The sequence below is a fragment of the Echeneis naucrates genome, chromosome 5 (assembly GCF_900963305.1).
Source record: "Echeneis naucrates chromosome 5, fEcheNa1.1, whole genome shotgun sequence".
NCBI classification, from domain to species: domain Eukaryota; kingdom Metazoa; phylum Chordata; class Actinopteri; order Carangiformes; family Echeneidae; genus Echeneis; species Echeneis naucrates.
Window position 1 is genome coordinate 3,464,769 of NC_042515.1, and position 22,153 is coordinate 3,486,921.

Below are 22,153 nucleotides of genomic sequence, written 5' to 3' on the forward strand. Positions count from 1 at the left end.
TAGTATTTCTACACATAACTTTCACCATCATCAGATGTTTTTATAATGTGTATATTAAATTCTTTTAATGTAATTTGAATATAGACTCTCCTTTTTGTTGAGCCATCATTTCCCTGATAAATCTGATAAATGAGTCTTTTAACTGATGATGGATTTCATTCAGTGTTACTACAATTTAAGTCTCAATTAAACACGCACAAAAAAGAGAAGAAAACGGAGTGAAGTGCGTATAAATCAGGATAAAGGGACATTGATCGGGATTATCGATCCTCGGCTGTTGGGTCGTCGCTCACAGATTTCCCGTCATCCTGCTGCGGGCCGGTTGCCACGGCAACCCGTGCTCCCGCCGCCGCCGGCCGCGCGCCGCAGTGAGACGGAGGAGAAGACGGTGAGTCACCGAGACCAGCCCCGGACCGCGGCCACCGGAGGACCGGCGGACACCGACACACCGACGACCCCTGGGGACAGGAGCTCCGTCGGCCGGGGAGCATGTAGCCTGCCGCGACGGTTGGTGACGGGAGTGTGAAGGCGCGACGACGGCGGACTGTTAATGAGACCGAAGACGGCGTCCACCGCCGCAGTGTTTGCTTCATCCGGAGACAACACTCCGCCAACAGCAGCAGCAACAACAACAACAACAACAACAACAGCAACAACAACAACAACGTTGATGTCGAGCCGCCGTGGTGTCGCCTCCACCTGAGTCAACAGACAGCAGCCGGACTGTTGCTGCAGTCCGGCGGCATGTGAGCTGCAGCTGCAGCCGCTCCAACTGGCTCAGAAACTGTTGCTGCTCAATGAACCACCATGTTGGACCGCAGCTCCTCCAGCCGCTAAACCCGCAGTGACAACAGGTACAGCCGGCCAACTTGTTTTATTCCACTGCAGTCCCAGTGAATGAATGAGGGGAGTACTTTGTGAACACATTAATTGGCAGTGAGCATCAGCTTCAGGTCAGCAGAAGGAACAGTTCGACATTTTCTCTGTCACAGCATGTTAGCTTAGCATAGCATACTGTAAAAAAAGAAAAAAAAAGAAAAGAGAAGCTGTTAGCCTAGCTTAGCTTAACTCCAGTCCATATTTTTGGAGGTATTTGGTTTATGACTTTGTCTAGACTGTTTCAATCAGAGATGAGAAACAGACACACCTGAGAAAGACATCAGATGCCTGTCAGTAATTAGAGTGGGCGGAGCCTGGTGGAGCTCAGGTGGGGTTCAACTTCTCATTAGCAGCCAATCCAAAGATTCAAACACACAGTCACTGGTTTCTGATATTAATCCTCTCACTTCTCTCAACTTTGGCAGGTTGTTTAGAAGTTGCTTAGCTGAAATGAAAACTCGTACGAACAACTGATTTTAAAATAAACACAAACAACACGTCATCCAAATAACACAAAAGTGAGAATAGCATTCTGTCTGCCTCTTTAAGGTTGAATCTTTGAGGGAATCAGGTTCGTCATGTTTTCGTCCAGTAGAAGGTTCAAAGTCAAACTGTTGAAATCTGTGTTTGATTAATGAGATTCTGATCAGGGAGTCAGCTGATCAAACCACACATGATCATATCTGAGTCATCTGATTGGCCAATCTGAGGTTCAGGAACAGGTAAAGCTGTTGCCATAGCAATGCCAGCATCCCCAGTACCCCCCCCCCACCCCCCCTTTTTCAGTTATATAACAACTGCAGTCTATAAATACACCCGGCACAGAGTGTGTGTTTCTGAGTGTGTTACAGTGTTTGTGTGGCTGTCCAAGAAATTAACATAGATAAAAACAATAACTCAGGACAGAAACGTTATCAATCAGAAGCTGCAGTGTGAGACTCAAATTGTAAAAGAGAAACAGCACGAGGACACACAAAGGTACTGATCAAACAGATTTTATTGAACTAATAAAAACACAGTAATAAACTTAAAACAAACTAATTCCGCTAAAAAATTTTATGCACTATAAAATAAACATTAAATACACAAACATCATACTTTAATCAAATCACTTTCAAGACACTGCCAACAAGAATATTAAATGTGGAGGTGTTCCCTTTGTTTTTAAGCTATTCCCTCTTAAAGTTACCAAGTTAAATTATCAGTTCTGTATGTAATCTCTGTTAAGTCTGTATGTCAGAAGTCTTATTGCTCTTCTTTATTCTACCTTGGTTAAATATTGAGTGAATTGATGTTACCATGAGTTTTCATAGTCTATTTTAATTTTGATCTAAACTAAGCCCCAGGTTTGAATCTTACTCTATCAAGTGGTTCTAAAATGTGACAGTTTTTTATTTGTATTTGTGGGCAAACAATCCAGCTTTCCCCCCCACCCACAATTTGGACAGTTTTTGATGCCATCTTTTCTTCTTTTTTTTACTTCTTACTTGTGATGGATTTTTTTCAGCTGGGTTGGAGTCTTGGGGGTTGTCTACAACCCTAAGTGGGGAAAAAAAACTTCACTTCCAAAATAATTACAGTTTTTAAGTTAATCTTTGTTTGGCTGTTTAAGTTGGCCTAGGTATCTTTACTCACCTGTATGATGAATGTTGTCTCTCTCAAAATAAATTCTATGATCTTCATTGTTTTGAACTATCATTATTTCACTTTTATCAAGGTTTACTCTGCCAGGGTCAGATGTTCTAAACTAAGTCCTTAGGCTGAAGAGTTTAGGTAGAGAACTGGTCAGTGTGTGTGTAATGGAAAGAGACATACTGTAACCTCAGAGCCATGACTTTGTAACTGATTTTGCTTATTTACATTTAATCAAGTCGCCTACTACCTGTCTTATGCTCTGTCCTGTCTGTCTTTCTGTAGATGGACGTCCTGTGTGATTCTCAGACTAATCAGCTGATTTGAAGTCAGGTAGGTGGAGGGAGCAGCAATCACAGTCCAAACAACACCTCCGTTATAATAAGTAATACTTCATTCTGCAATTCTGTTCATTTCAGTGAAGGAGATCCGTTTTCTCTGTCTCTCTCTCAGGTGACAGTATCAGGTTGACCCAAACTCCGCCTATTATCGTCCCTCCTCTCTGCCTCAGTGTAGACAAAAGCTGACAAGATGAGCCAGCTGAAGGAGGTGGAGCCCAGCCAGGAGTTGGAGGGCAAAGTAGGATCGTCCTTCATTGCAGTCACCTCTGGTAAAAGTGACAGACTGTCAGAGTTATTAACCCTCTGTCCATGTATGTTCAGGTGCAGACCTGGGCACAGTCTCTGGTTTACACTCTGGAGGAACTCGAGTGTAAAATCTGTTACAACCGTTATGACACCCGCAGCCGGAAACCCAAACTGCTGGGCTGTCTGCACCGAGTCTGTGCCAAGTGTCTGAAGAAGATGGTCGACATGGGTGAGTTTACATCATTGGTAAATATTTCAAGTTGATGGTGTCTTCTGACATTAGCCAGAGCTGACAGTTGGAATAAAGACAAATGCCACAAAAAATTGGATTTGGATTTGGCCATAAAGCTGACTATTGAACTTGGAGTATCCATAAAGTCAACACATCTACTATCTATCTAAAACATTTTTAGAGAGTGGAAAGGCTCCCTAAAAACTTTGATTTATATACAATTGTATTTGTAACATTTACTTGCATACAACTAAAGTAAGTAAATCAGAACTGGGGATCAATATGGCGTTGGTCCTTGACAATGATTTAAATCCACCCTGAAGAAATGATTTGATGGTTTCCCCTGACAGCTGTGGGAAGGACCTGGGAGTAGGAAACAAGTGACTCTGACATCACAAAAAGAGGTCTTAGTTTAATTTCAGACTAGGAAGTACAGCCATTTCAAGGCTCAAATTTTAATCCAGAAAAATCCTGACTCTAAGAATTTGATACTTAAGGACTCACCCTTACCCTTGCAGATGAAACCTCCAAATCCTGTAAAGGCTTGAACTTGACATGACCCAAACTCGCCCTAATATTCTGCACTACGGAATCAGCAGAGTTTGGACTGGTGGAATAATAAGAAAACAGCATTCTGCATCATACATCTCAAAATATGATGACCAGTTAACCACGGTCAATCACATCTATTATTTACCAGTATGACATCATCCAGTGTATCATGTGAGTCTTTCCTGATTGGTTCTCAGGAGAGTCATCACCCTCTGTCATCAGCTGTCCATTTTGTCGCCATGAGACCTACGTCCCCGATGAAGAGGTGAGACTTTAAATTTCTGTCTTCTCATGAGGAAGTGACAATCCCTGACGTCGGACGGGATTTTCTTCTTCTGCTTCTTCAGGTATGGTTGATGGAGGATGACCGACACATTCTAGCTGTTCTGTCATGTCAGGACCGAGCCCGGCGAGGAGCAGCGGGAGCGGGAGGTTCAGGAGAAGTGGTGCTGAGTCCCACCAGTCTGACCGGTGAAATAACCCTGAAATCCTTTTGATCATAGTTAATTTAAGGTTTGTTCTATCAAGTAATGGTCTCCATCCTTTTATCAGCAGGAGGAGCAGGTGTGGAGGCATCTCACCGCTCCTCAGACTGTCTGGTCATCACCATCATGGAGCTCCCCGAGGAGTCTCCATCCTCAGACTCACTGAGCACACTCAATGTGGTGGGTCTGTATCGCCCTCCCAGCCTGGACTCACTGCCCTGCAACCTGCCAGCTCAGAAGTGTCACACCTGGACGTCCCGCAGCTTCCCCCGCTGCCTGCTGGGGGTGCTGTGTCTGGTCAGTAAGCATAACTCAGCTGAGTCATGTGTGTTTAGACGTGCGTATCTGATGTATGCTTGTGTCTGTGTACAGGTATACTTCAGCTCCTTGCCGCTGGGGATCTACCTGCTGATGATTGGTCAACTGTGGCTGGGCGTGGTCCTTGTCAGTTTGGTTCCCTCTACGCTACTGCTGCTCGTCCTCTATGGCTTCTGTCAGTGTCTCTGCCATGAGCTGATGGAGGTGCTCGCCACACGCACACACACACTACCATGATGACAACATTAACACAACCCGCTGCCATGACAACCTCAACATGATGCATTGCTATGATGACTAATACACCCATGAGCCACTGCCATGATGACGAAGACAAAATGGCATGCTACGATGACGGCTACAGCAACATCACACACTGCCATGACAATGACGACACACATGACGTGATGCCATGATAAAAACACTACATGCTGCCATGACAAGCTGCCATGATGGCATCAGCACGTTGCCAGGATGACGACAACATGACAAGGTGCCATGATGACACAAACGCTGCTATGACAACATAAGCAACAGCATAAACCCTAAAGATAGGACAGTCCCAACATGATCCACCACCTACCAGAACAGCAGTGGAACCAGAGGAACTGATGAAAACAACAACAACAGGACATGACATTAGGCTCATCAACAACAGACAGAATCAAGAACCGCTGAACCGTGACAGGACTAACCTGAACCCGCCCTTCAGACTCTGGCACGCTTGTCCACTTTGACTTGGCCCCCATTTGAATACCAGCATTGCCCCCCCCCCCCCCCCCCCCCCCCCTTCAAGGCTACAGCCAATCAGACAGGACCGCTGATGACATCACCACAGAGGAGAGGTGGAGTCTCTGTTTTACTGTGAAAGTTTTTTCTCTTTGTTGCCTCCCGCTGGATGAACAAACAGCTGACTAATTAATCATCTTCCAGGTGTCCTGATGTTAGAGGACACCTGTCAGACTGAACCGCTGCACTGTGCAGACTGACAGACTTTAAATGATTACACCAATTAACCATGTTGGAAACAAACATGTAACTCTTTAATATGTGTAAATCTGTGACCCCCCCCAGTCTAAAAATCCATTCTGTTTATTAAACCCTCCTGTTTTCTGACCAGAATCCAGTACAGACAGAAGTCCAGGGCCGGTAGACTATAGCTTAGCACAAAGACTGGAATCAGGGAGAGAACTGTTATTCAAATTGATTAGTAGAGGAATCAAAATCTGTGAAAGAGAAAAACTTTCAAGAGCACAAAGTGTAAGAGCAGAATCAGACACAAGTCCACACACTCAAAAAGGTCCGCTATCGACTGTGTTTTTCACCCAGAAGGGGTTGGCTCTGTGACTATGATGACGTTATATCTGGATTTAATGCCCGTAGCCTTCATTGATTATCCCCCAGTTTTATGGCTGTGGCTGTATGACGCTGCAGTCTAGACTACAAAGTGTGATCCAGCTGTGCCCCCATCTGCACCTGAAAATGCAGTAAATTTGACTAACCACAGAAAATTATCATTATTATTTGAAGAAGCAAATTCCATATGCCTTCACTTCAAATCACAGCACGGCAAATCCACATCTAGCTCATTTGATTTCTGAGCCTCTTTCATAAATCTCAACATTACTGATAATTATCTCTGTTAGGATGAACCATGAGAACAAAAAAAAAAAAAAAAGAAAAAAAAAGAGGGAATATGAAAAACAGATGCTGGTGTCCTTTTCTGTGTGCTGCAAAAAAAATTTATTAACATTCTGCTTGTTTATTTCTTGAGAAAGAAGTAGCACAGCAGATCAGAGGTCAGTCACATGAACCAAGCTCACAGTTTCCCTCAATTCCTGCAAACTGCGCTAAGCTAGGCTAACGTATTCCTTCTTCTGAGTATTTGTGCTAAGCTAAGCTAACAGTCCTGGAATAGACTGTTGAGCGCTGACTTGTTCCTTTAAGATTTCTGTCTTTATAAAGTGCCATCATTTGATTTGATGTTCGATTAATGAGTCCTGTGAGGATGATGATGATGGTCAGGTGACATCAGAGGACACCTGCTGATGGTCAGCTGACCTGTTGTCACTTCCTGTCTCTGTAGTGGGTGAAGCATGTGCAGGATGAGCTGTGTTAAGTTTCAGTGATAAAACTTTATAAAATTAAATAAAGTACAGACAGACATGAATGCTCACTTTAAGCTTCAAAAAGGTCATAAGGGATTAAACTGAGCACAAAGCTAGCAGCAAAAGGAACTGACATTTTAGCTTCAGCCACTATGATGTCCAGAGTTAGATAAAGTATCAGTTAATTAAGATATTAGTCTTTAGGACATTTAGTAAGTGGATGTTTTTAGCAGAGTGGCAACATTTAGTCCAGCAACATGACACAGCACTTTGTTGGTTAACACCGGCAGACTGCAGTCAGTCTGGACCTCAACATTTAATTATTTTCATAAATTGGACCCAAAGAAACTTATTAAACATGCAACAACAGAGACGTAACTGTTGCTGGATGGAAAAGAGTATCTGGTTAGTCCATAAATAACATCTGTCCCCCGTCAAGACGCAGTCTGCCTCCACAGGTGGATCCATGACGGAGAGGCCTGCCTGTGAGACAGAGCGTGGGGCTAAAGAAAGAGACTCCTGGGAGACTCTGAAGGCAAGCAGAGGTTTTCAGGCCTCAGCTGGCCTCAGAGCTTTAATTAAAAACACTGACAGTCCCCAGAGAGCAACAGTAGAAGAGTGTTTATAGAAACCTGCACGGCGCTCCACTACAGAAGAAGAAACTGGATGTAGTTCTGATTGGCAGCAGGTAGGACTGTTTTTTATTCCTCACTCACAATTTCTTCTTTATTAAATGATTGATATGATGATACTTGCTGACTGTGAAAGGGAAGACGCATCATCTGAAGATAAAATGTGCTCATTATCTGTTTATTTTGAGTTAATTGGATTTAAATGCCAGTCTGTTTTGATAGGTGTTTGATTAATATACATTCACGGCAGTCAACCGAATAAATGAGTGAAGATTTAAATGTACAGCAGGAAGTTAGAAAACTTGAATAACGTCAGGGTTGATAATGGGATTCCCTCATCAGTGCAGCTTGAGGCTAAAACAGGCAGCTCACCTGACAGGTGTGTGAGGGCAGCATGAGTCGGTGGCGTCGGTCGGTGGATGAGCTGACGGCGCGGCGGCAGCAGGCGGAGTGTGAGCGGGCTCAGGAGGCTCTCAGCCGGGTCACTTCGTGTTTCCAGCAGCTGACGGCTTCGCTCGGCAGCTCGGCGGACTGCAGCTTCCTGCGGGACGAGATCAACCAAACGCGGGTCCTCGCTCACCGGATCTGCAGCGGTGAGCTCCGGCGGTCGTTCAGCCTGCTGTCTCAGGTGCTCTCTCTCTCTCACCTGTCCGTCTCCGTGCAGGTCTCTCCCGGCGCCTGGTGCGCCTGCTGGCGGACGGGGACTCCTCCGTGTCGGGGGTGGAGGACCGCCGGCTGTCTGAACGTCTCTGGGTGGTCTTCCTGTCGGCGCTGGAGAACTTCCTGTTTGACCTCCACAAGGCCAGAGACCTGATTGAGCAGTTCCCTCTGACTCAGCGCTCAGACAGGCGCTCCTTGGTCAGCACAGGTCAGAAAATACCTTCCTACTTCCCTTCCCTCCTAGCCTTTCTACCTTATCCACTTCCTTCACCTCCTACCTTAAAGATCCCGAGAAAACTCCTCAAGGACACCAATCTGTTCTTCAAGGAATCCAGGGGAGATTCTTCCAGGAAAGCCTACCGAGGGCTCCGGCTCCCCAGAGGGCCTTCGAGGAACCAGGATTAAATTGCACTTCCCTTTTAAGAAATCTCTGGAACATCTTCAAGAACCTCTTCGTGGACTCGCGATGGACTCCTGTCTTGAGCAGATCATAAAATTTTCTCAAGAACAGCAGGAAATGTCTCCAAGACATCAGGGACGACTGTCCTTCAAGGAGCTTTGGACTTTCTCTAAAGGCCAGCAGACATTAAGAAATGACCCTTCTCACCTGTGAAACCTGTCACTCTTCTCTCTCCTCCAGGATGTATCGATGGCATGGTGGGTGTGGCGGCCCGGGTGGCTTTAGTCCAGGTGCCATGGCTCACTTTGGAGGAGGAGCCCAGCCCTGATCTGACCAATCATATTGCAGAACTGGAGGCCATGCTGAGTGAAATGCAGCAGAGGGTGAGACAAAGATAGAGGAAACACTTTCTGGTAGAAAAAGTTGGACCTTAACGGGAGCAGGAGGCTCTTGAAATTTGAATTTGTTAGAGGCCCCATGTCTGGGGGAAGTTCCTCTTAGTGTTCTGTACTCAGGGGGTGGTATCTTGTTTTGGGGGATCTTCTAGTGAGAACAACTCCTCTAAACAAGCAGGTGTCTTGTCCATTGTGTAAAATATTTGGCTTGGTCCACTTGGAGTTTTTATTTAAACTTGTGTGGCGGTTCGGCAGGTATCTGTCGCCTTCTGGTCGGTGGAAGCCACCCAGCCGGCCTGGGCGGAGGCCCGGGGTGAGCCGGAGGAGCTGGACGGCAGCCTGGAGGACCTGATGGAGGTTGAGGTTGCCTCTAGCAGCAAAAAAAAGATGGCTGCGTGTTGCCAGCTGCCGTGCTGCGGACTGGGCTGCATCGGGTAGAGACAGTTCTGGTTCAGATTCCTGACGGGATCTGACCTGCCTGAATGATCTGGGAGGAGGAAAAGGGTTTTCATGAAATTCAGACCAAACTCCTTAGATCCTGCTTGTGTCTTCGAATGATAAATGTTAAAATTTTATTTTTAAAAGAAATCCATGACAGTGATATGTTGCTTTGTAAAATTATAGTTACATTCTTAAAACGAACAAAACACAGCTCCAGCCAATTAGCTTTAAAAGAGGGATTTTTTTTTTTTTTATAAAAAAACAGATTATCATCCATAAAGCCAACCTAAAACCTGTCACAACAACAGCACCTGATATTAATCTGAAGAAAAGGCACTCTGCATCGTCTGAAAAACTGAACCACAAATCTTACTACAGCAGTTTGTCAGTTCAGAGCTTCAGTCTGATTTTCGATGTGAACAGTAGAGCTGATCAAAGCTTGGCAACGGATTAAAAATGCTAGTGTGTTGATTGAAAGATGAGGTGCTGCTGCAGAGGTACGGAGACCTTTTTTTGAGATTTATATTGTAAATGTGGCCTTGATCTGTGTACTTTATACTTCATATCCTCCTGCAGACAGCTGCAGAATTTAAAGGTAAATGTGAGGTCCACTAACGTTTACTAAGTGGCTTAATATCAGTTTCTGACCTGTAAAGAGTTAGAAATACAATAGATTGTTTCAAATGAATTGAATCTCTTTAAAACACTATTTTCATTTTTTTAAATGAAATTTTAAATTGTATAAAAACTAGAATTTCTCCATCAGCAGAGAAGAGATAAACTTGTCTTATCCCTATATTAAAACAAAAAACAAAAAAAAAACAGCCCATCAGTTTGGTTTTTGCATCACAAACTTTATTGATACAGTGAGATGAACAAACATAAAAATATTGTACAAACACAGAGGACAGACAAGTAGAATGAGAATAAAATGAGGTGCTTCACTTCTGGAAAGTTGAGTGTAGATGAGTTTTGAAGGCTGAAGGAGACAAAAAGAATCTGTATGAGGGTCATTTTTAGCGACAGATTCCACAGCTAATTATAATAAAATTTCCATTGATGGGTTAGACGCAACAGTCATGAAGATTAATCTTTTAACATTAAGGCTTTTTTTTTGGTCCTGAAACAGGCAGAATAAATGTCTCAGGTTGAAATAGAAACTAAAGAGGTAAGTGGAGGGTTCAAAAACAAAGGAGCTGGTTTAATCTAATTTATAAACTCATGTATTTGTTATCTCTAAAGCAATAAAAAGTCCAGTCTCTGAATTGTGGTGCAGTACAAGTATAAATCATGAGGCCCAAACAACAATACCTTTATTTCCCGTACTTCTATATTATATCTAACATTTCCAGGCTCTAATTTAAAACCTGTCATAAAAAGCAGCTGCTGTTGTCAACCCTCAGACTCTGAATGTCTCACCTTCCTGATCCTCCCAGAGTTCAGCAGCAGCTGTGTTCAGAGGACTCTCATTGTTCGGCTCTGAAAAGGAAACAACCATCAGTCTGCAACAAGCTGTTGACTAAAACGTCAGCACAATCAGCGTTTAAGGAACTAAGTGAACAGAGCTGCTAGTCTCAGCTTGTTGGCTTGACTTTAATTGGATTTTTATCCCATTCAGATCTAGATAAAAAAAAAAAAAAAGAAAAGTCAAAGGTCTAACAGAAGATGGAGATGAAGATGCTTTAAAACTGTTACAAATAATCATCCTCAGTCCTGAGACCTTCAGAGACGTCTGTCTCAGTTTTGTTTTTTTTTATTATTTTAGTATGTAGTATCACAGCTGAGGCAGCAACATTGTGTCAACAAATAAATACTAAAATCATCCTGACCAGTTAAACCTTCACTGCATCTACACCATTTAAAAATCCAGTAATGGCTCTTAAGGAAACTGTTGACATATTTTAAGGATTTCTCAGGCTGCAGACTTGATCATTTCACCAGTACATTTGGTTCTGGTGAACAAAAACCAGGCGTATGAACTGGTTACCTCCTAGCAGGCTCTGGATGGACAGCAGGATAGAGCGGACGTCATAGAGCGCCGACCACTTGTCCTTCAGGATGTCGAGACAGATGAAGCCCTGCTCATCCACATTGGGATGAAAACACGGAGTGACAAACTTGACGCGAGGTGCCTGATACGGATAGCCAGCAGGAAAGTCCAGAGACAGCCGGTACCGGAGACCCTCGTAGACCTGAGAGAGAAACACACAGCAGCAGGTGAAGGGATGTGGTGGATGTGAGGTGAGTGTGTGTTTTCTCTGGTTAAGCAGCAATTGATTAGTGTGATGTTAGACATGATTATTAACCCATCACAACTGTGTGTGTGTGTGTGTGTGTGAACGCACCGTCCCCTGAGCGCCGTCGATGGTTCCAACCCATTTGAAGAGATTGTCCGATTCTGGAAATGCTGAGATCCCTTTATCACCCGACATCTGCAACACAGGAGAGACATGTGCCACTTCAACTCAGCACAATGAGCGATGGTCTCTTTCCAAGAGATGTGAGTCTGATATTTCAGTCAGTATTCAATATTAGGAATCAGGCTGATGTTCTGAACTGGTCGTCAGATGTTGTTCTGGTGTGAATGAAGAGATCTACATGTAATAAAGGGAAATATTTCACCCTGAAGTCACAGGATGCAGACAGAACTGAGACCTGCAGCCTCTTGACACCAGCCTGCTGCTATTTACTGACGAACGTGGAGAACCTTTGGATCTCTGAGCCCCACAAATCACAAACAACCTATTTCAGATTCATAGCAGCCGTTTTTCTGACAGGTGACAAGATTGAAGCCCTGTTGCTGCCCCAAAAGCAGAGTGAGTTGAGCATTTATTCAAACAACTGGCAGTAAAATAGATCCAATCTGTGACATTAACCAGTCACTTGTCAAACACGTACTCTGAGAAAGATTATTTGTCTGTGGTTAAACAGAACTTGAGAATAAAGGTGCATTATGATTAGACCCACTGTGGGGGGAGGGAAAAAAAAAAAAAAAAAAGAAAACTGGGGCAGGTTTGTTGGCAAATTTGATGAGTAACATCAAAACACAGGACCCACATATCAGGGACATCTGCTTATCTTGAGGCTGAACATGCTCACTGTAAGAGTTAAATGAAAAGATGAACTCACCATTAGAGTCATGAGCTCCTGCTGCAGCCTGCAAAAAAGCACAGCCATTTATATATTAACTGCATATACATATTAAAGATAGTAAAACTACATCCTCTGCATGCAACAAACAAATCAGCTGAGTGAGGGTTGTTCATCCAGTCTGTCTCACAGCTGTTGTCATTAACCTGTATGTTTGTTTACTGTGTTATAAAATAATGAATCCTGCTGGCCAACAGTGTTTATAAGCCGAGATAAGACTTAATTTTGGTTCAGCCCCAAACAAGAATCTGTGCAAATGAGCACAACTGTTGTGCTGACAGTGAGGTGATGTTAGAGCAGGACACTGAATATGGGTTTAACTCTGCAGATTATTAACCGTAAATAGGAGAAATGTGTTATGTAGGCTCATGGACACTGTTCTTCATAGCTCTAGGAACAGGGTTCTTCCAGACACCAGTTCTTTCCACTGTATACTGCCTTTAAAAAAAAAAAACGCACTCAGCTATTTTATTTGAATATGCTGAGCCTCAGAGTCTGAGGAAAAGATTAACGCTTGTGGTCCGGACTGTGTGTTCAGTGTGAATACTAATTTCAGGCTCCAGAGATGCCATCAGCACCATCTCATCCGCATCTCCGGATCTACCTGATCCAGACTGCAGTTAAAAAGAGGACGGACGGGACGGAGTCTCTCTCACCGTTTGGACACCGAGCTTCTCGCCGCGCTGCCGCTGCTTTCGCTGCCCTTCAGAGCGGCCGTATTGGAAGCTGCAGCCGCTGCAGGGTCCATGTTCTGGGAGGCCATGTGTGCCGAAGGGTCCGGAGGCTGCTGGAGGACAAAGACGGACACAGACAGACAGATCGTGTCAGGGAGGAACCGACACCGGCAGCCGGCTCGCTCACTGCGGATGCACTCCTGATATTGTCCCGTTAATTCCAGACGCAGCGTTAGCTACCGGATGTAGCGCCGGCTGATGTATAACAATCGTATAGTAATATGGACAGCTACATCACTCCCCATCTGTTAGCCGGGTTAACACAGCCCGTCCCCGGTAGAGTCGGTCGGTTAGCAGCCTCCCGTTTTTGTCCCGGTACCGTTTTAGCTTCCTGCTAGCGATGTTAGCTCAGCCGGCTAACCGGACTGAGTGCTGCTAGTGTGTTCAGCATCAGAGCGCTGCTGTCGGTCAGCCTCATCATACTACAGATAAGAAGGCAGTAAATGAATAAAAATATGTAGAAATATATCCGTAAACCGGGTGTCACCCACCTGCTGGTCTGACGGCGTGTCGGGCTGTTTTCGGTCCGAGCTCCGGTGTCTGTTTCAAACTGCCTAAACTCCCGCCCCCCGGTTTAAACAGACGCTTCCTCACATACGCAGCCAATCAGCGGCCGACTTTTAAAAACATACCAGTTCTTTCTGACCAATGACGAGACAGATCGGGGGGAAACTGCGTTCTGATTGGGCGGCGGGAACTTCCGGAGCCGAGCACCGACACCTGCGGTGAGCGTCGCCAGTCTCAGTTTATTAAAATAAACATTTTGACGTCAGTGGTCGGTCACGTGCTTTTGGAGAGCTAAACAATCGCGATCCTAAAATGTTTTAAAATAAATAATAAAAAAAAACATCTCTTTCGTTTTATTTGTACAGAACATTTTCGTGAGTTTACGAAGTTGTTTTATAGCCACAGCGGATTTTCCTTCCGTCAGCTCAAATAATGAAGATGAGACATATGAATCCCATACAGGTAAAATTGTATCGTCTCCGTGCTCATACAGGTACAGGCGTATCATCACCTGTTCATCCCCGGAAGTCCGGACACACTACTGGACTCCGCATTACCAACGAAGAAGAATGACCCGGAAGTGATCTCTTATTTTGAAGTCTCTGGTCGGTCCGACTCGTTTCGCACGCAGCAGAAAATGAACGCGCCTCCAGCCTTCGAGTCGTTTCTGCTGTTTGAAGGAGAGAAGAAAATCAGCATCAGCAAGGACACAAAAGTCCCGAACGCCTGTCTGTTCACCCTGAACAAAGAAGACCACACGCTAGGAAACATCATCCGGGCGTAAGAAGCTAACAATGCTAAACAGCTAGCAGGATGCTAAACACATATAACAAAAACAGAGCAAAAATATGAAATATGATATTGTGAAAATTTCCAAATTAGAAATTCTTTATTGAAATATATATTTAAAAATAGAGAGCAGGAACAAAAATACATTGACTGAAGTAGCACAGCAACATTAAAACTTTTCCTATCTGCTCTTTGTCAGGCAGATTTAAAGATTTTACTTTAATGAGCCGACTTAGTCTTGAAGCACACGATGGTGTTGTAATGTTTCCCTCAGAAATCAGCTGACAGCTTCTCTTCAGAATTAGACGCGACTCGGATGAAACCTGTTCCTCTGTTTTTCTGTTTCAGTCAGCTGTTGAAGGATCCTCAGGTTCTGTTTGCTGGTTATAAAGTTCCTCATCCACTGGAACACAAGATCGTCATCAGAGTACAGACCACACCTGACTACAGTCCGCAGGTAACACACACACACACACCTGACTACAGTCCACAGGTAACACGCACACACACACACACCTGACTACAGTCCACAGGTAACACACACACACACACACCTGACTACAGTCCACAGGTAACACACACACACCTGACTACAGTCCACAGGTAACACACACACACACCTGACTACAGTCCACAGGTAACACACACACACCTGACTACAGTCCGCAGGTAACACACACACACACACCTGACTACAGTCCACAGGTAACACGCACACACACACACACACACACCTGACTACAGTCCACAGGTAACACGTACACACACACACACACACCTGACTACAGTCCACAGGTAACACGCACACACACACACACACACCTGACTACAGTCCACAGGTAACACGCACACACACACACACACCTGAATACAGTCCACAGGTAACACGCACACACACACACACACACACACCTGACTACAGTCCACAGGTAACACACACACACACACACACCTGACTACAGTCCACAGGTAACACGCACACACACACACACACACACCTGACTACAGTCCACAGGTAACACACACACACACCTGACTACAGTCCACAGGTAACACACACACACACCTGACTACAGTCCGCAGGTAACACACACACACACCTGACTACAGTCCACAGGTAACACGCACACACACACACACACACACACACACCTGACTACAGTCCACAGGTAACACACACACACACCTGACTACAGTCCACAGGTAACACACACACACACCTGACTACAGTCCACAGGTAACACACACACACACCTGACTACAGTCCACAGGTAACACACACACACACCTGACTACAGTCCACAGGTAACACACACACACCTGACTACAGTCCACAGGTAACACACACACACACACACACCTGACTACAGTCCACAGGTAACACACACACACACACCTGAATACAGTCCACAGGTAACACGCACACACACACACACCTGACTACAGTCCACAGGTAACACGCACACACACACACACACACACACACACCTGACTACAGTCCACAGGTAACACACACACACACACCTGACTACAGTCCGCAGGTAACACACACACACCTGACTACAGTCCACAGGTAACACGCACACACACACACCTGACTACAGTCCACAGGTAACACACACACACCTGACTACAGTCCACAGGTAACACACACACACACACCTGACTACAGTCCACAGGTAACACATACACACACACACACCTGACTACAGTCCACAGGTAACACACACACACACACACACACACACACCTGACTACAGTCCACAGGTAACACACACACACACACACACACACACACACACCTGACTACGGTCCACAGGTAACACACACACACACACACACTCCTGCAGGATGAGATCTTTGACCGACAGGATGTTGTGTTTGATTGACAGGAAGCATTTACAAACGCCATCACAGACTTGATCAGCGAGCTGTCCCTGCTGGAGGAACGTTTCAGGGTCGCCATCAAAGACAAGCAGGAAGGGATTGAATGATGTCCCGCCCCACCTGCTCATGTTGTTTTCTATTTGTTTATATTTCTAAATAAAGGCTCTAATGGCAAAACTTGTAGTGTGGTATGTTGCCTGTTTACCTGTTTCTCAGGTGTGTTTGATTCCAAAGCTCCAGAGTAGATTCTGCTGTTCTGATTTAGTTCAGGTGATGAACAAATACCAAAACTGATCCTTATGTCAGAGACAGGTTTTATTTGATTTTCTAAAAACAATAGTAAATAAAAGCTATAGAAGTACACTACTTCAGAGTCTGGTGGTTACATGTTAAATCTCTACTCTCTGATTGGCTGATTGTTTTTCCAATAGCTGGCTGGTTGTTACTCTGGACTACAGGCTGTCATTGGTCATGTGCTCGGTATTTTGGGAGGGGGTGAGTCAGAGATCAGTGTCCCTCTGAGCCTCCATGGCTTTTTGCATCTTCTCCACCATCCATGGAGGAACAGTGAATGGCTTCATCTCATCCATTCGGACATCTGGACAGTCCCTGAATGCACATACAGAGAGATGTTACCATGGTAATCTGGGGAGGACGAAGGGCCATGGAGAGAGATATATGACATCTTACTCACTTGTACTCATCACTGCGAGAGAGATCCTGGATGTCTTCCTCAATCAGCAGGTAGGCCTGAACACAAACAAAAAGTTTGTGATGCGTTCAGGTGCACCTGTATAGTCTCAGGCTTTCAAGTAAAATTCAAGATGTTTATATATCATCAATGAGGCTCTTTGTATCTGTGCAACTATAAATGCCGACTTCATATAGAGGCCCATGACCTGATTTTAAGCTTCTGCTATTCAGCAGGACAAAGATTCTTTGGTTAAAGTCGTTAATCCTGTAATTTATCACAGAAAGTCTCAAACAGAAGCTGAAAAAGACAAAACACCTCCACCCTCCAAAGCAGAGCTCATGATGTGTGTCTGACTCGGAAGTCCAGTCCCATAAATTTGAATGAAAGCAGCCACATTAAAAGCCATTAAAAGCTGACAGGCCTCTCACTCTGCTGGACAGAAATAAACATGACACTGAATTATTAGCTGAATCAAAGCCCTGCTTCTAAAATCCAACCTGGACTCTGGACTTCGTGGTAAAAACAAAGCTGTAATCTTTTTTAAAAGCATTTTACATGTTACAGTTTCTGTTTTTCTCACCATCTTTCCTCCTGTCGCTCTCATGTGATGTCGCTCTGCCAACCACTGTTTATCCTTTGCATCTGCAGCGTACTGAAACACACACACACACAGGCAGTTGATTGTTAGATTGCAGTAATGCACCACATGGCTCACTGAAGGCTCAGATAATGGTGGTTTTCACTCAGATTTGACTTCCCCTTCCTGACTGACACTGAAGTGTTTGTGTGTGTGTAGTTACCTTGAACAGGTCGGCGTGTTTGATGTAGATCCGCCCTCTGGTCCCACCCATCCCCAGCGCCCTGTGCAGTAACATCACAGTAGCAGTGAGTCTACTTGTGGGTCTGAGTCAGTTATTCAACCAATGCCACAATATTCTTTCTTTACTGTCCACGTGGAACATGAGGGGGTTCCATCTATATTATATCTAAATATTTGGCTCTGACTTTAAGAGTAAAAACACCAACATATCTTTTAAATGTAATCATTTCGGTGTGTGAAACGAAGCCATGTGGCAGTAGGACCCAACACATTTGGACTTAATCTACTCAATCGTAAATAAAGAGTAGTTCATGTAGAATTAAAGTACTCACTTATTTGCTCTGGAGCCAAGAACAAATGTGGTTCTGTCATTCAGTCTGGACGGATCCCACTGAAGCAGAAAGAAATCGGTCCACATCAGTACCTGCATCACACTGTTTCACAGCTGCCTCCGAAAACACCTGAGCTCTGACTCACCTTCGGTCCTTCTCTCTTGATGGGATCAGACTTCGGCTTCACTCTGCGAACAAACAGTCTGCAGGTTATTCAGATATGATAATCATCTGAGATCCTGATGATATCACCTATCAGGTACTTACTGAGAAGAGAAGGTCAGAGGTCGATCAGAAGAGAGGAGTGCGGCGCTGGGACGAGTTTTTCTCTTAAGATACAAAATAATAACAGTTAATAAAATGTATGTATTGTTTATGTTTCTCTTCCAACATTCATGCCAGGGCAGAGTTTTCGTTCAAAATAAAGAAATGTGATATTGTTCAGTTTTTCTCTGTAACCAGTTCTGGTGAAAATGAAACCTGCACACTGAAAGTGAAGGTCAGAGTTCACACTACCTTCTTGGGGAAGGGGCTTCCTCTCTGACTGCAGTCTTCATCCAAAGGTTTGTACCTCTAGCAGGACACACAGAGGCAGAGGAATCAGAGCCACATCAGGTTACAGCACCTTCCCGAGGATCTGATTCAGTTCGAGGGCTCCTACCTTGATGGCGACTTCTGGCACTGCCCTTTTCACCTCCCCTTCTGGAAACAGCTGTTTGGCCTAGTGTTGACATCGTGAAAAGGTGAGGTCAAAGGTCATCTCACATTAATTTTTTTGTTTTGTTTTAAGCTCAATTGGGCTCAGACAACAGGAAGTAGCCTCACATGTTCCAGAACATTCCTGCAGGCCTCTTTGATAAGCTGATCCGTCTGAATGTCCTCCCCCACATTCTCCTTCACGTTCTCTGCTGCCTTCTGAAAGAACTGCGACGCAAACAACAACGACATCATCATCCAATTACACAACAGCAGAATATCAGGAACTGTGGTGTCATGATACAGAATGCGAAGTTCATCAGGTCACATTTCACAAAAAGTGTCCTCTGACCTTTTGGTACTTCTTGAAGACAGCCATGATGTCATCGTTGAAGCTGGGCTGAAGCACTGCCCTCAACAGGTCCATGGACACCTGAGGATCTGTGTAGCTACACACACACATGCACACAGTCAAAATGACTGAGCATGGCTGTACTCAGCTCTCATTAAACAAACGATTTAAAGCTGATGAGCCTCGACGTCTGATGACTACAGGGTTCTGCTAACTGCAGCTGTAAAACAGCTGACTGATGTGACACACAGACACACAACTGTGTGTATGTGAATAACACAGATCTACTGCAGGTCTGGACCTCCTCTGGAAATAGCGACAACAAATTCTGTTGCTTTCTACGTAGATCCAGACATAGTCAACCAGTACTGACCTGACAGTCATGTGTGAGCGTCGTCCTCGTCTGTGAATCTGTCTGTGTTTGATCATCAAATTCCACGGGTTCTAGTGACAAACAGAGAGAGAACCATCAGACGTCCAGCTGATCACCTGCAGGTTCAGCTTCAGGTCATGTAGTTTCAAACAGCGAAGGTTTGTTTACTGGAAAGATGCAAAACCGCTGCTCCAGTCTGTCCGAGGATCACAACTGTAATCCATGGGAGAACATGATATCAACCTAACAGAACCACAGTCAGGATGAGAACGTGATGACAGAACCACAGTCAGGATGAGAACATGATGACAGAACCACAGTTAGGATGAGAACGAGATGACAGAACCACAGTTAGGATGAGAACGTGATGACAAAACCAGTCAGAATGAGAACATGATCTCCACCTGACAGAACCTCAGTGAGGATGAGAACGTGATAACAGAACCACAGTGAGGATGAGAACGTGATAACAGAACCACAGTGAGGATGAGAACGTGATAACAGAACCACAGTGAGGATGAGAACGTGATGACAGAACCACAGTCAGGATGAGAACGTGATAACAGAACCACAGTCAGGATGAGAACATGATGACAGAACCACAGTTAGGATGAGAACGTGATAACAGAACCACAGTGAGGATGAGAACGTGATGACAGAACCACAGTGAGGATGAGAACATGATCTCCACCTGACAGAACCACAGTGAGGATGAGAACATGATGACAGAACCACAGTGAGGATGAGAACGAGATGACAGAACCACAGTGAGGATGAGAACGAGATGAAAGAACCACAGTGAGGATGAGAACACGATGACAGAACCACAGTGAGGATGAGAACACGATGACAGAACCACAGTGAGGATGAGAACACGATGACAGAACCACAGTGAGGATGAGAACGTGATGACAGAACCACAGTGAGGATGAGAACACGATGACAGAACCACAGTAAGGATGAGAACGTGATGACAGAACCACAGTGAGGATGAGAACGTGATGACAGAACCACAGTGAGGATGAGAACGTGATGACAGAACCACAGTGAGGATGAGAACACGATGACAGAACCACAGTGAGGATGAGAACACGATGACAGAACCACAGTGAGGATGAGAACACGATGACAGAACCACAGTGAGGATGAGAACACGATGACAGAACCACAGTGAGGATGAGAACACGATGACAGAACCACAGTGAGGATGAGAACACGATGACAGAACCACAGTGAGGATGAGAACATGATAACAGAACCACAGTGAGGATGAGAACATGATCTCCACCTGACAGAACCACAGTGAGGATGAGAACATGATGACAGAACCACAGTAAGGATGAGAACGAGATGACAGAACCACAGTAAGGATGAGAACGTGATGACAGAACCACAGTGAGGATGAGAACATGATGACAGAACCACAGTGAGGATGAGAACATGATAACAGAACCACAGTGAGGATGAGAACATGATCTCCACCTGACAGAACCACAGTGAGGATGAGAACATGATGACAGAACCACAGTAAGGATGAGAACGAGATGACAGAACCACAGTAAGGATGAGAACATGATAACAGAACCACAGTGAGGATGAGAACATGATCTCCACCTGACAGAACCACAGTGAGGATGAGAACATGATGACAGAACCACAGTAAGGATGAGAACGAGATGACAGAACCACAGTAAGGATGAGAACGTGATGACAGAACCACAGTGAGGATGAGAACATGATGACAGAACCACAGTGAGGATGAGAACATGATCTCCACCTGACAGAACCACAGTGAGGATGAGAACATGATGACAGAACCACAGAACGTCTAAGATGCTCAGTTACATCACTTTCACAAATTAATTCTTTTCATCTTTTGTTGTTGTTTTTGTTTGGTTTGTTGTTCAACACACCAGGTCTTCGGTTTGTGGGACACAGCTTTGATTTAACATGATAATGAAATTACTGAGCTCTTCGTGTAAAAACAAATCCGAACAGCTGAGCTCTGGTTAGCTTCAAGCTAAGATAGCCCGTTATCCGCCTTAGCTCCGATCCTCACCGGGGTCTGCTCCGGCTGCTCTGGTCCGTCCTGCTCCAGCCAGTCCCGGCCTCCCTCACTGCGATGGGCTCCCATGGTAGACACGGCTCTAGTCCGGTTCCGACCGATCCTGGTCCGGCCGAGCTGACTCTGGTGGGCCGGGCTAGGCTAACCGCCGCTAAAGCTAACAGCGGAGCTAATGATGCTACCGGAGTGTTTCCGGGTGTTACCGGGATATTACCGGGATATCGGGGTGACAGAGTGGCAGATACCGGTGGGGTGACGGAAGATTATCAATAATCCGATAATTGATCATCAAATCTTTATTGTTTGTTTCCAGGAAATGACTCCAGTTTCCGCTGATGTGACGGAAGCCGAGGCGGCTATGATGCTTCCGGTTACATTTCAAAATAAAAGCCCAGAGCACGTTTTGAATTTTAACTTTAAACTCACCGAGTTC

The 22,153-nt window shown here is 44.9% G+C and overlaps 5 protein-coding genes across 7 annotated transcripts; 3 read left to right on the forward strand and 2 right to left on the reverse strand.

The window, feature by feature from the left end:
* The first annotated feature begins 392 nt into the window (after positions 1–392).
* LOC115044038 (E3 ubiquitin-protein ligase RNF182) lies at positions 393–5,414 on the forward strand. Its single transcript, XM_029502868.1, has 8 exons — positions 393–854; positions 2,797–2,844; positions 2,965–3,090; positions 3,174–3,327; positions 4,080–4,147; positions 4,230–4,353; positions 4,435–4,664; positions 4,740–5,414. The coding sequence occupies exons 3-8, from the start codon at positions 3,043–3,045 to the stop codon at positions 4,920–4,922; spliced, it is 807 nt and encodes a 268-aa protein (XP_029358728.1). The 5' UTR covers positions 393–854; positions 2,797–2,844; positions 2,965–3,042; the 3' UTR covers positions 4,923–5,414.
* A 2,405-nt stretch (positions 5,415–7,819) lies between these two features.
* On the forward strand, positions 7,820–9,318 carry LOC115044268 (regulator of G-protein signaling 9-binding protein). Its single transcript, XM_029503239.1, has 4 exons — positions 7,820–8,018; positions 8,090–8,293; positions 8,726–8,868; positions 9,136–9,318. The coding sequence occupies exons 1-4, from the start codon at positions 7,820–7,822 to the stop codon at positions 9,316–9,318; spliced, it is 729 nt and encodes a 242-aa protein (XP_029359099.1).
* Positions 9,319–10,154: 836 nt separating this feature from the next.
* Positions 10,155–13,768, reverse strand: ube2c (ubiquitin-conjugating enzyme E2C). Of its 2 annotated transcripts, none has more exons than XM_029502233.1 (7): positions 13,697–13,768; positions 13,128–13,255; positions 12,451–12,478; positions 11,667–11,753; positions 11,309–11,513; positions 10,741–10,800; positions 10,155–10,300 (listed from the first exon to the last, which is right to left on the reverse strand). In XM_029502233.1, the coding sequence occupies exons 2-7, from the start codon at positions 13,232–13,234 to the stop codon at positions 10,263–10,265; spliced, it is 525 nt and encodes a 174-aa protein (XP_029358093.1). In that variant the 5' UTR covers positions 13,235–13,255; positions 13,697–13,768; the 3' UTR covers positions 10,155–10,262. The 2 variants fall into 2 exon arrangements, with proteins under 2 accessions (XP_029358093.1, XP_029358092.1); XM_029502232.1 differs by having other exon boundaries at positions 13,128–13,258.
* A 524-nt stretch (positions 13,769–14,292) lies between these two features.
* polr2j (RNA polymerase II subunit J) lies at positions 14,293–16,571 on the forward strand. Its single transcript, XM_029502638.1, has 3 exons — positions 14,293–14,492; positions 14,850–14,958; positions 16,394–16,571. Exons 1-3 carry the CDS (start codon positions 14,350–14,352, stop codon positions 16,493–16,495), a joined length of 354 nt encoding a protein of 117 aa, XP_029358498.1. The 5' UTR covers positions 14,293–14,349; the 3' UTR covers positions 16,496–16,571.
* A 114-nt stretch (positions 16,572–16,685) lies between these two features.
* On the reverse strand, positions 16,686–22,065 carry LOC115043719 (deoxynucleotidyltransferase terminal-interacting protein 1). Of its 2 annotated transcripts, none has more exons than XM_029502385.1 (13): positions 21,715–22,065; positions 19,656–19,726; positions 19,283–19,379; positions 19,060–19,158; positions 18,896–18,955; positions 18,751–18,807; positions 18,502–18,563; positions 18,380–18,422; positions 18,235–18,293; positions 17,883–17,943; positions 17,663–17,734; positions 17,083–17,138; positions 16,686–16,997 (listed from the first exon to the last, which is right to left on the reverse strand). In XM_029502385.1, the coding sequence occupies exons 1-13, from the start codon at positions 21,787–21,789 to the stop codon at positions 16,889–16,891; spliced, it is 921 nt and encodes a 306-aa protein (XP_029358245.1). In that variant the 5' UTR covers positions 21,790–22,065; the 3' UTR covers positions 16,686–16,888. The 2 variants fall into 2 exon arrangements, with proteins under 2 accessions (XP_029358245.1, XP_029358244.1); XM_029502384.1 differs by having other exon boundaries at positions 18,380–18,437.
* Positions 22,066–22,153: the final 88 nt, after the last annotated feature.